The sequence below is a fragment of the Danio aesculapii genome, chromosome 22 (genome assembly GCF_903798145.1).
Source record: "Danio aesculapii chromosome 22, fDanAes4.1, whole genome shotgun sequence".
Lineage (NCBI taxonomy): Eukaryota > Metazoa > Chordata > Actinopteri > Cypriniformes > Danionidae > Danio > Danio aesculapii.
Window position 1 is genome coordinate 4,088,969 of NC_079456.1, and position 13,950 is coordinate 4,102,918.

General features: G+C 41.6%; 1 protein-coding gene across 3 annotated transcripts in view; it reads right to left on the reverse strand.

The window, feature by feature from the left end:
• ptprsa (protein tyrosine phosphatase receptor type Sa) overlaps positions 1-13,950 on the reverse strand; it is a 279,978-nt gene that overhangs the window by 15,580 nt on the left and 250,448 nt on the right. For 2 of the 3 annotated variants that reach the window (XM_056447339.1, XM_056447337.1), the window contains 7 exons: positions 13,602-13,777; positions 10,204-10,323; positions 7,622-7,776; positions 5,420-5,705; positions 1,157-1,335; positions 947-1,073; positions 40-165 (listed from right to left, as the gene is read on the reverse strand). In XM_056447339.1, coding sequence (XP_056303314.1) covers positions 40-165; positions 947-1,073; positions 1,157-1,335; positions 5,420-5,705; positions 7,622-7,776; positions 10,204-10,323; positions 13,602-13,777 — 1,169 coding nt within the window. The remainder of the gene's footprint in view (positions 1-39; positions 166-946; positions 1,074-1,156; positions 1,336-5,419; positions 5,706-7,621; positions 7,777-10,203; positions 10,324-13,601; positions 13,778-13,950) is intronic. The other variant, XM_056447338.1, reaches the window with a different exon arrangement.

Sequence of the window (13,950 nt, forward strand, 5' to 3'; positions counted from 1 at the left end):
CACCATGTAAATACCTTAAAACGCTTTTTCACGACTTACCCTGGCATCTGTCACTTTAAACTCTCGGAGGATGTACTGCGGCATGTTGTACTCCGCCATTGGATCCACCACAAAGTACTGATATCTAGCCGAGCGCTCGGCTGGCCAATACTGGTGACACTTCTCCTGTAAAAACACACCAAAATAAGTCAGTTATTTTCAGAGGGTTAAGTTGCACAGATGAATTGTTCACTTAAAGAGTAACGATGTGCGCTCGCAAAATTAACATTGTACGTTTTGATTTCACAGGAACAACAACAAACAAACAAACAACAAAACATAAATACTAAACTATTTTTTATTACGTGCCAAAATAAATGTAATAAAATAAAATATGAAACCTAAATTTTATTTAAACTAACAAGGATCATTTTCATTTAATTAACATTAATAATTAATTTATTAATACAGTAATTGACATTAATTTACATAATAATTAAAATATAAATCAAACCTAAATTTATTTTTCAAAAGGTTTAAATGTGACATTTTTGAACTGCTGGTGGCGCTGTAGAGTTGGGCATGGAGACCCTAATTTTGGCCAGATTACTGTTTATGTGGCTCTCTATTATTGCACCAATTTTCATCATTTTCTTATGTTCACTTCTATGGGCTGCCAATTGAGTCCCATTCAGGAGTAGAGGGCGGTAACGGGGGTGTGGCTAACACCATTGTGGCTGAAGCGTCAGAGAAGGAGCCAATCCAAACACAGAAGCAGATGCTCAGACTTTGATTGAAGATTACCAAAACAATATTCACTTTCAGCAAATTAACTTGCACGCGTTAATTTTTCACCTACAGAATAACAGTGTGTGCAAAATTAATATCGTACATTTTAATTTCACACAAATTTTAAACAAAGTCATCTGGAAGTCAATATCTGGTCGAGTTGAACAACAAAACTCACTCTGCCCATCTCCCGCAGTTTGGTCAGCATGACCACAATGGTGGAGTTGTTCTCCCACAACATCCTCCAGAAGTCCTCGGTAGTCTCCGCTAACGGACCCTGCGTGGCTATATACGCCCTCTGTTGTCTACAGGAGAGAGAAAGTCAATCCCTGTCAATTAAATGCACAAGTGACAGCTTTCGTTCGTCATGGCGATGATGTCAGCGTACCTGTATCCGTCAATAAAGCTGGAGTTGATGTAGTCGGAGCCCTCCAGCCCTCTGATTGGCTGCAGGCACACTCGAGTGGTCTCGTACGGCATGATGTTGACCAGGCGGTTCTTGAATTTGTTGCATGGCAGATTGGCACTTATGAATCTGGACGTGTGGGCTTTGGAGTTCGCCAATCGCTGTGGGAAGAGAAAAACAAGACGATTCTGGATATGAGTCAATCTCCAAAATGGCAACTGAAAGACAACAACAGCTTTTGGAACATTGTAGTTATAAGAACTAACTACCCGGGGGAAGGAGTGGTTTGGTCCCACAACTACATTTCCTCCTGCTGCACTGTAACTGCTAGTACGATCTCTGAAATTACTTATTAGGGAGCTAAATGATCAATATGTGCAAGGAATTGAACATTACTTACCATGTTATTACATTTAAATATTCAATTTCTTGCACAGACTGATTGTTTCTTGAATGTAGTTCCCCAAGAACTACGTTTGCCCCTGTTGCATTGTAACTGCCAGTAGGAACTCTGAAATTACTTACTAGGGAGCTAAATGATCAATCTGTGTTCAAGAAATTGAACATTACCTACAATGTTATTACATTTAATTGTTCAATTTCTTGCACAGATTGTTTCTCAAATGTAGTTCAGCGAGAACTACATTTCCCTGTTGCATTGTAACTGCCAGTAGGATCTCTGAAAATACGTAAAGGGAGCGAAATGATCAATAGGTGCAAGAAATTGCACATTACTTACAATATTATTACATTTAACAGTTCAATTTCTTGCACAGACAGATTGTTTCTCTTTGTAAGACCTCAGTGTAGCCATAGAGATTGATTTGGACTTGTTTGTATGCGTGTTTGTATGCATAAACAGGGGACCATAGTCTTGAATTATACAAATTACAACACAGGCTCATTCGGAAAACGTAGCCCTACAGACGTTTCTTAAGGCCGCGAATTACGTAGCCAGAGGTACGTAAGGGTGCATTTAATAAAAAAAAAAAAAAGAATGCTATGCGGCGGTGTGACGCCATTTCTTTTCGCGCTTACCAGCTGACCGCTTACCTCCGTATGGACTGCATTCCGGCTGCAACCAGTTTGTCCCGTTAGCGCACCATGTACATCGGCGGACTTGAGACGCAGAGAGGAGTTGACCACGACGACGGGGTTTTGAGTGCGAATGGTGAAGAACGGTTCCAGAAAAGCAGGTAAAACAAAAACAGAATCCAAAAAATAAAATAAACAAGTAAATAGCATGGTGAGAATGTGGTAAAATTTTAAAACGTGGTAAAGAAATCAGACGAGGGCATTCCTTTTTCTGGATTGCTTTTGAAACGTGTTGGTTGGGTTTAGGGAAGTGGGGGGACCGGTCAATCGATAAAATTGGTTGGGTTTAGGGACGGGGGAGGGTGGGTCAGTCGATCGTTCACTCAGTCAGTCAAAAAGTCTGTCAAAAAGTCAGTAGACAGCGGCCTCTGGTGGGTTTACGCGAGAACAGCAGCCGCGAATGGCACTCGAGAGGGAAATTTGAGACCTCAAAAAGCATACACAGTGGCCTCTCGTGGATTCGCGAAAACAAAAACTGCAGAAAAACGTGCCAACGTATTTCACGGTCTCCAGAAACGTCTGTAGAGGTACATTTTCAGAGTGAGCCTGGGTTGACAAATCACCAAGGACCACAGATTCGGCAAGAATCTTTGGTAACACTTTAATTTAAGGTGACGTAGTGGCATAGTTATCCATTTTCCATGCATTTACTGTAGTAATTAAAATGAATTGCATAATTGCATAAAACTAACCTAAACCACATTCTAACCCCTACCTTATAGTAAGTACATGCTGTTTTATTGGTCAATTGGCATTGCTAGGAATACGGGCCCCATGAACCCCTAAACTGTCCCACCTGATTGGTCTATTCATCACTTTCATGTATTAAGTTTGTGGAGTATGCGTTAAAGTAAGACACACTGTCTTGAAGCACTGGGATACATCATCAGTAATGTTCCAGTAGGTGATTAGACATTCTCAGAGCCAGACACCTTGCCCCAGATGTGCCTCATACCACATTAGTATTTTGTATGGTATATGTTTGGCCCGTCTTCAGTAGGTGTTCCTATAGGAACTCATTTAGTGCCCCCTCCCTCCCAAAATATGTTTTTACAAATAAAATCATTCCCGGTTTTTGTGGTGTAACCTTGGAATAAGATACTTCCGCCAATAGTTATAGGAACTATGAAATGTTTTTCTGGTGCAAACACTCCTACTGCTAGCTGGAAATCTCAGACTGCCATTTAACCGTCCTGACCTTTTATTTTTAGTATAATGGCTCTATTCTATTCCACTCCACCTGTTTGTCTGTTTATAAACGGGGGAGACTGGCTGACCTAGTTTATGTGCACTTGCAGGAAACCTGTCAGCACTCGTTTCTGTAATAATCACCAAAAATCACTTTAATTGTCCATCAGGTAGCACGAAACAGTGCTCTGGAACAACGGGGAAAGTCATGCCGAACTTTTGGTGGCAATTTGGTGAAATGGGTCAATGCTGCATTTTGTATTCATGCGGTGACAGGACGCCATCGTTTTGTACACAGACCATCCACCTCGTACTCTTGTGTCATGATCCAAATTAGAGCTTGTAACCATCAATTAGCATCAACCGAGTCACAGTACCCGCAACTCTTCTCCGTTTCTAGGTCAGTTGTCTGGAAGGATTGGCTCCTTTTAACTGGACGAGCCTGGCACATCTAGAAACTGTGCCGCGCTCGCTCTCTCTCTCCACTGTTCTGCCAGGTAATGCCTTTGCCTGGTTATAAATCCACTCAGTTCCTGCTCCAGGCCTAGTCTTTCTCGCTTTCTTTCAGAAGCAGCCACTGGCTGTTTGTCTTTCTTTTGAGTCTTTGAGTAGCTTTCAAAAGAGGGAGCTGGAAGGGCATGAGGCATTCCGGTGGGAAGCGCCAGCCATGAACCGAGCTGCTGAAATAATAAGCATGCACACACACTCTTTAGCTGGCTGGTTTAGAGGGCCAGTTGAGTTTAATAGAGGTTCATGACATGCTTCACCCTCTAACCCATGCCTCTTATTAACAATAAGCCAAAATCATATCTCATGGTGGTGTTGGGAAACATTCAATCTTATCATTTTATAGTGCAAGCTGTGCTAGTCCTATAAATACAGGTATTTAAAATGAGTGTAACAGAAGAATGGTGAAATCAATGCTGTCTAATTGTTATTAGCACTCATGCTAACTTGATAGCTAACTTGTTTTGCATACCTATGATTTATCAGCCAGCATAGTATAACTAATTGCTCTGCAAATATTATCATTCCTCCAGCCAATTATTTTTGCTGGAATGCATTGATGTTGCAATGCTACTTTATATTTTTGTTCACATGAGGAACACATTTTGACTAACCTGTAAATCAATTCAGACCTTTTACTAAATAGCCCGACGACCCCTTGAAAAGAACCTACTCACTCATTCACACATTGCTAGTTGTGATTTAGCTGACAGAAAATGCCAGGATTTTTCAGCTAGGAATTTTCAAAAATAGCTACGCTGCCACCTTTCTACTGAGACCTGTTAATCTAATTGGATCGCTACCTTGCAAACGCTAGTGGCCAAAACCTGCAGGACCTCACTGCTCTCTGAGCTGGTGAGAATTACTTTGTTCCGGGCTAAAGAAAGAGACTCAAAATGACTGATGTAGCCTGAAAGAGAGGGGGAAAAAAAGACTGGATAGAAGGTCTCAGAGGCCAAAAAACCTGCAGGATTATTTGACTTACCAATTGGAACCCGCAATCCCAATCTGCTCAATACTACACATCGCTTCTCCTCAACATCCGTCTTCATTGGGTGTTAATTACCCTTCCCACAATCCCTTTCTGACCGTCATCAACTTTTAGTTCTCTAAGTTGCAACTAGAGCTACACATCTGTAACCACAGGAATAAAACACAATTCCCGATATTCAATTGTCTTGCACCCACATCTCTGCCTTGAGAGAGAGAGTTGCAACGTAGGACAGTTTTGCAAATTGGTTTAAAAACCGAAGAAAGTAATATCACAAATGTTTTCATAACAAGAGGTCCATGGAAGACAAGGAACTGTTTTTCCATTTACTGCATTTTAAATGATGACAACACTATATTATTTTTTTTGGTCATGTGTGACATTGAAAATTGCAACGTGATGTCAAAAAACCCAATTAGACATTAAAGCTATGTCTAAAGCGTCTCTAATTGTCTTCTGGTTACCTTAAACTCCAGCTCCATGCCACTGACATGCTCTCCAGCCTCCACCTGTGCCAGCTTCTGGATGTAGGAGAAGAGGCTACGTGCCGCCACCTCCGTGTTCCCGCAGGCTACAGCCTCCAGAAGGGCATCGTGGATAAAGCTGTACTGGTCCTCCGTCTGCACCATGTAGTTCCTCTGGGAGCGCATGAGGGTCACGTGACCATAGATGTCCACTGTCTTCTCATGCTTTATGCGTTCTAGCATAGCGTCGATCACGATGAAGCAGCCTGTGCGGCCCACACCAGCACTGAAAATAAATGATGATACAAGTCAGGGAGGGATTAGAGAAAGGTACAGGCTGGTCTTTGCCAAGGACCTTTAAAGGTGATGTATGTAAGTTTTTGAATCTTCTAAAACACAGTAAACACACTTGTTTATCTGAAAAACAATGCTAAGGTCAGCTATTCTGACCATGAAAATGTGTGTTCCGTGTCAGAAGGTCTATCTTTGTTTTGGTTTTTATAACCAGCCCACTGCCAGTTTAACCAATTATATTACAGCAACCTAGGTTGACTTGACAGCATATTTAATTTCAGTCTTGAAGGTTCCCCGAGTGTGTGTGTGTGTGTGTGTGTGTTTAAATTCCCACCATAAATGCATGCACTGTTGCTTTAAAAAGTTATTTTATCTCACATTCTTTCAGAGAAGGAGGTTGGCACTGGTGAACGTTCAACAACTTAAAGCCACTGTTACGGTTTGCTTGTCTCCCCTCGCTCTCACTCACTCTCCTTGTCTCTCATTCGTTCTTTGTCTCGCCCTATCACCTTTTTGTTCCGCTACTTTCTCTCTCCCAGGTACCTACTGATTGGATCCTGAGCCTATCACTCCTCATTAGGGCGTTTTCTCATGGACCAATCGGGCTTTGTTCCGCGGACTTTAAATTTGATCGGCAAGCCTTGTTTGTCAGTGCTGTGTGTGTGTTGGTTTGTGCTGTGTACGTTCGCTTCTGATTATGTTTTATGTTTTGTTCCGTGTCTCTGAATTGTTATACAGAACTGTAAATTAATTCAATATGGTTAAAGAGTTTATCATTCCTTTTTGGGGAAAAAGGAATAGGTTACTAAGTTGCGCGGCATACATTTTGCCCGTTGTTATTTGAATTGTTCAGAAACACTAGGTAAGTGGGCGAGTGCCGCTTTTTGTATTTTTGTTTATTATTTCAGTGTACATTTTTGGCGTCGCATATTTTTCACATTTTTATTCTCATTAATAAGTTTAGAGGGGATCTTGTGTTCTAGTTTAGGTGGCTTTTGGTTTTGTTTAGTTCTTTGCTTTTGCGCCACTCTAGTTTCCTTTTCCCCTGTAACTTTTGGTTTGATTATATTTCTGTCTGTTTATATTGTCTTAAAATGCATTGTACAAAGCGCCTCTCTTTTGTTGGCTTGATCACTTTTTTCCTCATAGAGAAATAAATGAATTAAGTGTTAAGATTGTGTCCTTGTTTATTTCCATCCATTTCCTTCAGTAATATTGTTACGTTTACTCTCCCTAGACAACTTACTAAATCGAAACAGCCACGGTATACTTTAAACAAGATCTTCATTTGAGGGCAAAAAGACGTTGGTAAAGGCTGAGTGAGTGGTATACTGTTTTAATTGCGTAACCGTCACGGACCAATGGTAGCTCAAAGGTGTTTCAGAAACTTTTAGGGGGAGTTTGTTTTGGCTCCTGAACAATGGTTTATGAGGACCATTGGTTTATGAGGACTACACAATAGGTGGGTGTGTTCTGGAACTCTTTGCTATGTGATTGATTTGTATCTATTTGTATTGATTGGTGAGCGGTTTCAAATAGTCGAAACAAACTCAAAATGAACTTTGTTTTGGATGGATTTTACTCAAAAATACGTCATTTCAGTTCATTCTTCGATTTCGTTTGAAGCATACCGGGGCCTATATAATATATATAAAAAACGCTCAGTTCATTAAACACCTGTAACCACTGGCCTTGCTCCACCCTCACGATTTTAACCCCGTCCACACTCATATGCTACCAAGCCAAATAATCACAGACTGCCATAACTTGACATGTAATTGCACTTTTTGATAGGTCTGTGTTAAGGTATAGTGAAAGGTACATGGCTGTGCTAAGGCTAAGCACTCAGTGCACAAGTATAAATTGGGCTAGGCATGTCAGTAATTTAGGAAAGAACAGATTTCAGACCTGCAATGGGCGATGATGGGTCCGGCGTCTGGTGGATTGCACGTCTTCACCCTCCTGAGGAAGGCCAGGAATGGAGTAGGGTACTCGGGAACGCCATGGTCCGGCCAGGCGGTAAACTGGAACTGTCGAACCTCTCGCTTTTCACTGGAGCCATTCTAGAACAAGAGCAAGTGGTATTTTGTGGTTGAATGTATTGCAAAAAAAGAAGCCCTACTTCTAGTAATGCATGACTTAATTTTGTTAGCCGGAGATCCTTGTTGTTCAAGTGCCAACTCAGAGTCATAAACATGCTATTTCGATGCATCGACTTGTCTTCTGCGGTATATTTAGATGCAAACAAACAAGTCTTCCACAGAGGAGATTTGGGTAAAAAGAGGGAGAGACATCAGTGTCCTGCTAGTTCTAGCTGTTAGCCTTTATTTCTCATCCTGGACGTCTTTAAAGAGAGGTTTTGCATTTCAATGTCGCTGCTGTTCCAACAGAGGCTCCTTCTGAATAAATGAATAAATAAACGATGTAATTAAGAGCAAACTGGCCCAGTTTTGCTGGATACTTTTTTTCCTCCGGCTGTCTTCTGCAGGCTGTGTTTCTCTGCAGTGGATGGGCTTGTGCAGGATTGTTTTTAAGAATTCATGACTCTGGGTTGACTGTGTATGTGCGTCTGCAGGATATGCGCGCACATAAATACACCCCACTGTTCCAGCGAGACAGTGTGTGTGAGGCTTGTAAGCAAACTCTCACTATTCAGCCTAGCAATGCAATACCTCAAACTGTGTTGCAACAAAAACACACCTCATCTGTATTCAAAGATATCCCAATGGTAAAGACAGAGTCATATGACAAAATAAGACATTATGTCTACTCTAGGCTGTCCAGGAAGACAATTTAATTGCTTATTCATAGCTCTGGATCTCTTGAGATCTCTTCTGAAACTTGTGGATTACCGAGGTTATTCTTTCTGGGGCAAATCTGAGAAGATCCAATTACTGTCCGTGCTGTCTAGGAGAATCAATTGAGATATCGAAGAGATCTCATTTCTCTTTCCTATGGGTTTAAATGCAAGCTTCATCCCGCAAGCGTGGACACACTCTTCATGTCCGTACGGCAGTCTCTGTTTAATCAATGCTGCGGCTCATGTCTTACGGGCGCCCTTCACTACAGTAAAAGCTCAATCCATTTTAATTCACGTTACCGTCTGACCGTGCAACTCACTGACCCTTCTATATTTCTCTCCCTCACTCCCAACCACTTCATGTTTACTTGACCGCTGCGCCGTCTGGGATGCCAATTTTACATGGAGTCATTTTGCTCTGGCCACTTAGCTAAGTGCCTCTCTTTGGCAGGCGCAACATTAAAAGATGATGGATGTGGAATGAGGAGATTATAAAAACATGGTGTACGCAATGGAGATGAGAACGCGGGAAGGGTTTTGAAAAATGCTCCCGTTTGCCTCAACCGTTTGCAATCATCTCAGTTGCATATATCTGTCAGGGCCTGAAAGAAACTCCGTAATGAGCTCTTAAATGAGGGATACAAGCGGGCCATGCACAATCCTAAAGTGTTCCTAAAAGAGAGAGTGCACCTTATCTAATAAGTGCTATTCTGTAGATCAGGGGGTGTTCAGAAGGGGCAAGCTCCTGTTGTTGGAGCTCCAAAACACCCACCAAGAGGTTTCTGACAATCCTGCAAGACCTTGATTAGTTTTAATTAGGGTTGGAGCCTAGCTCTGTAGGACTACTGAACTCCTGGAGTAGGATTAGGCATCCCTGCTGTTGTTCGACTCAAATCTTTAATACAAGAGCATGCTAGATGGCACTGCTTAGAGTTCCCAATCTAAGCCAAATGTCAAATTCCTTGACAAATGTCAGGTCAGACTTTCACTGACTAAAACGCTGAATTTTCATGACCTATTCCACCTTATTTTTCCAATTTCCAATCTAAGCAGACACAAAACAATGTAGTATTTTAACGATAGTTACGTGACTACCTGTTAGTAATTGGGAAAGGAATAAGACGACCACACAAACATGGGCATTTTCCAAATTTTCTTCAGGATTTGGCAAGCGAACTAGGGTCACTAAAACTGAAACTTTTTGAAAACTCATGTCAGGGTGAAGACATTCAAAAACCCCGGGGTTTGTGTAGTCATGTAGTTCTTGGCTTGTCCGCGCCATCATTTCCATTATCAGATTGTGCACTGTTGATGCAATTGCACGTCTGTGCAATGGCCACAGTAACCAAAACTCTTCTGCTAACTGTGGTACTAATGGGGTTTGTTGACTTCCCATCGGAATAACACTTTTTTGAGGCTTCTGATTGACCAACATAACTTTACTATTGGAAGAATATCGCCACCTGTTGCTTTGGCATGCTCTTGACAGCACTTCATGGCATTTTTGTTTTCATGTGGACGAGATTAGTTTTTAAAACAAAAGTAAAACTCTGACAAACAAAACCCCCGGATATTCCACCTACAAAATTCCCTGACTTTCAATGTCTATAATAGACCTTTTAAAATTTCACGATATTCCAGAAATTCCATGAGAATACCATTGGAACCTGGACTATTAAAGAAATCTTACCTTGTGCAAGGAGAAGGTGCGCACACAGAAGGTGGCGAGCTCTATGGTGTCCAAAAGAGTCACTTGGATCATCCCGTAGGTTTCCGTCCCTCTACTAGGCCAGTACTGGTCGCACTTTATCTGCAGAAGGGTAAAAGGACATTAGCATACCAGACATCTTTGATGTGGGTTTAGCAATCTTTTCTCTGAGGCCACCGACTCAAATTTACCTAGATATTTCTATGCAAATACCTGCCAAATTTCAGTGTGCCAAGCAATTATAGAGCTACTGAACTAAGCCACACATATACCCTGCTCATTTTCAAGGGTCAAATAATCATCTAGGAGCGGCCCAAAGTTTGGACTTTGAACACTTTGGATTCTCTTGCGATTTCTATTCTAGTTTTAAAAATGAATAGGGAACATTTGACGATATATGTTCCCCACACATCTTACACCTCCCGGTGCACGTCAGGAATTACAGGATTCATATAATTTAGGCCAAACAATTCAATGGCATGGGATATATTCTGACATTCTTAAAATAAGATGAGGGTTATTTGTGTAAGATGTTCTTGGTGTAACATATACAGTAAAATGCCTGTTTTACCATGGTTGGTCCATGCTGATAACAGTTCTAGGTACAGAATGTGCAATAGGGAATATAACCAGTGCTTAACGGAGTTTACGAAGGGTTTTCCACCTCTGTTCCACCATTCAGAATTTTGACTTTCGAAACAACGTGAGGTTGAATAGTTTTTTTACTTGTGAAATATTTGGACTTTGTGCAACAAACCTTAGGGGAAATTGAGAGTTATGCTTCAACAACAAACAAGTAGGGTCTTTGGGAAAACAGCTTTTTGTAACCTTAACCAACACATCCATCAAAAAAATACCAACATTTTTGGATTCCCACAGTATATAGAGCAGGGTATCTAGTCAACTTACAATAAGACACCTTGGATTCTTGAAATGAATAGCAAGACTCATAACAGTCTGATTTCCAAATACGATTCACACCTGCAGAAATCACAAACTCTTCTCGACTTTCCACGTTAGATCAATTACCCTGACGTAATGTTTTCTTCCTCCCCCTGACACCTGGCACATTGACAGACCCCCCGTCCACCACAGTCCTAATAAAGATTCACTCAATAGGGAGCATGGCGAGCAGTCGGGCCACCCCCCCCCCTTTAAAATGCCCTGATGTGATGTGACAGCCCGCTGCTTCAGAAATGTGCAGGTTTAATGTGTTCTTTGCGCTTATGCTGCAGATTGAACGGCTCACTCTGATCGCATCTGACAGAGCTCTAATACGCCATGTGCCGCCCGCTAAGACGAGGCGTCCCGAGTTATTGACGGAGTTTGCTGAGCCTGACAGTCTAGGGTGTGACGGGATCGTCTTCAATGAACTTCTGGACGTCACGGCTGTGGGAGTCTTCAATATTAGGCCTTCTCAACTTCTGTCTCCATTTTTTTGGTGGTAAATGGGCCGAACTGCTTCTCGACAGAGCCGAGGGATGATTCCCGGGTTGTTATCAGAGAGAGCCCCTTTCTTTATTTCCTTTCATTTTTCTCTATGCTTTTTTGCCCATTCATTCAAGCGGCAATGGCATTTCAGCTGGAATAATGTCAATTTGTTCGGTATGAAGCTCGGTCTTTTTTAACAAGACTAAAAGAGAGACAGCCTATTATCTTTTTAGGGGCTATTAGCTCTCTTCCCACAGCCTAGCGAGCTGCAGAGCTGGACCGTATTTTAAAGGTATCACCAGATACAAAGATTGTTGCAGAATTCTTTTGGACAAACCGTAATGCGTAAGAGACCAACTGAAACTGTATATTGAGTAGGGGGGTGGGGCTTTCTTTTTATGCATCATTCCCTCATAGTATACTAATGGTAAAAGGGGCATGGCTAAGAATATTGCGTCTGAAATGTCAAACTATTGTTAACAGAAAAGGAGCCAATCGAAATGCAAAAGCAAATGGTCAGACTTTGATTGAAGATCAACATAAAATGTTTTTGTCCAGTCAGTTACCTTGAATGGATTGTTTAACTAAGGAATAACTATGTGTACTAGCAAAAAAACACAGTGAAATTGGTCACAAAGACAGAAGTGGGAATTGGACATCTTGTCACAATACGATATGATATTGACACTCTTAGCCAGTGATACAATATGTTTTAAGTAATCTGTGATACAATTCATTCATTTTCAGCTTAGTCCCATTATTCATCAGGGGTTGCCACAGCGGAATGAACCACCAACTTATCCGGCATATGTTTTACACAGTGGATGCCCTTCCAGCTGCAACTCAGTACTGGGAAACATACACGCTCATTCACACACATACACTACGGCCATTTTAGTTTATACAATTCACCTATAGCGCATGTCTTTGGACTGTGGGGGAAACCAGAGCACCTGGAGAAAACCCACGCCAACAAGGTGAGAACATGCAAACTCCACACAGAAATGCCTTCTGACCCAGCCGAGGCTCGAACCAGTGACATTCTTGCTGTGAGGTGACAGCGCTACCTACTGCGCCACCACACTGCCACACGCCTATTTATAAGGTTTAATCTTAGGTAGATTTAAGCATGTTCTATTATTAAAAACAGCTTGCAGATGGTTGTAGTGAAGGTAATAACTATTAATAATATTTAATACTTTACCGAACCAATCTAGCGGCTAAGGGCTAAAAAGTCATTTACTATCGCTTTTAAAATAATTTGGTTGGTAGTGTTTATGTTAGTCTTATGTTAGTCTGCTTTTCCTTATCCCGAGGTTTCCATAATCCTGGACCAGGCCGTATCCTTAGCAGATGCTGTGGTGGTCATGGAGGAGTGGAGAGCATGAGACTGATTCCTAAAAGACCCCAGTGACAGACGAGTCTCTGCATTGATACTGCGCGCCAGCCTGAATACCCGCCGGTGACCTACTCACATCTGCAGCTATTCCGTGATCGGAATCCAGCATTCTCCAGCCTCCGACACCTAGACTGCAGCTCTGCACAGTAAGTTTGGCCAGAGTAGAAATGGTCATGCCATACTGAGCCTGGTCTCTCTCAAGGTTTTTTCCTTCACTTTCGTTAATTGGTGAAGTTTTGTTCCTTGCCACTGTCGCCACTGGCTTGCTTGGTTTGGGACTTGTGGTCAACTCCGAAAACTGGACTGACACAGTTTCAATCTCCTAAAACTTCTATGTTAAGCTGCTTTGACACAATCTACATTGTAAAAGCGCTAGAGAATTAAAGATGAATTGAAAAAGATGAAATATTGAATTTGTAATTGTACTGAGTTTGTCCTCTTTTTGTCTTTCTATTTATTTTTTGTACAGCACTTTGAGCAACCCTGGCTGTATAAATGTGCTTTAAATATAAACTTCAACTCAATCCACAAATGCTGTCACTTGTCTTACCCGTGACTTTTCCTCCAATCTAGTCATCATGACCACCGTCGCAGCTCGCTGTTCCCACACCATCCTCCAGAAGTCTCCGAAGGTTTCCGGCAGTGGTCCCTGTGTGGCTATATATGCGTTCTGCTTCCTGTAGCCGTCGATGTAATTAGCATTGATATAGTCGCTACCTGTGATTCCTTAAAACAAAGCATGAAGCAAACCTTGAAACGTGACAAAAACACTTACAAAAAGGTGATTATTACTGAAGTACTATTATGTAATTTACATATTGATATCATCCATATAGCCAAGAGGAAACCTTGATGTCAAAACAACATCATCTAATGTCATTTGACTACCTTTATGTCAA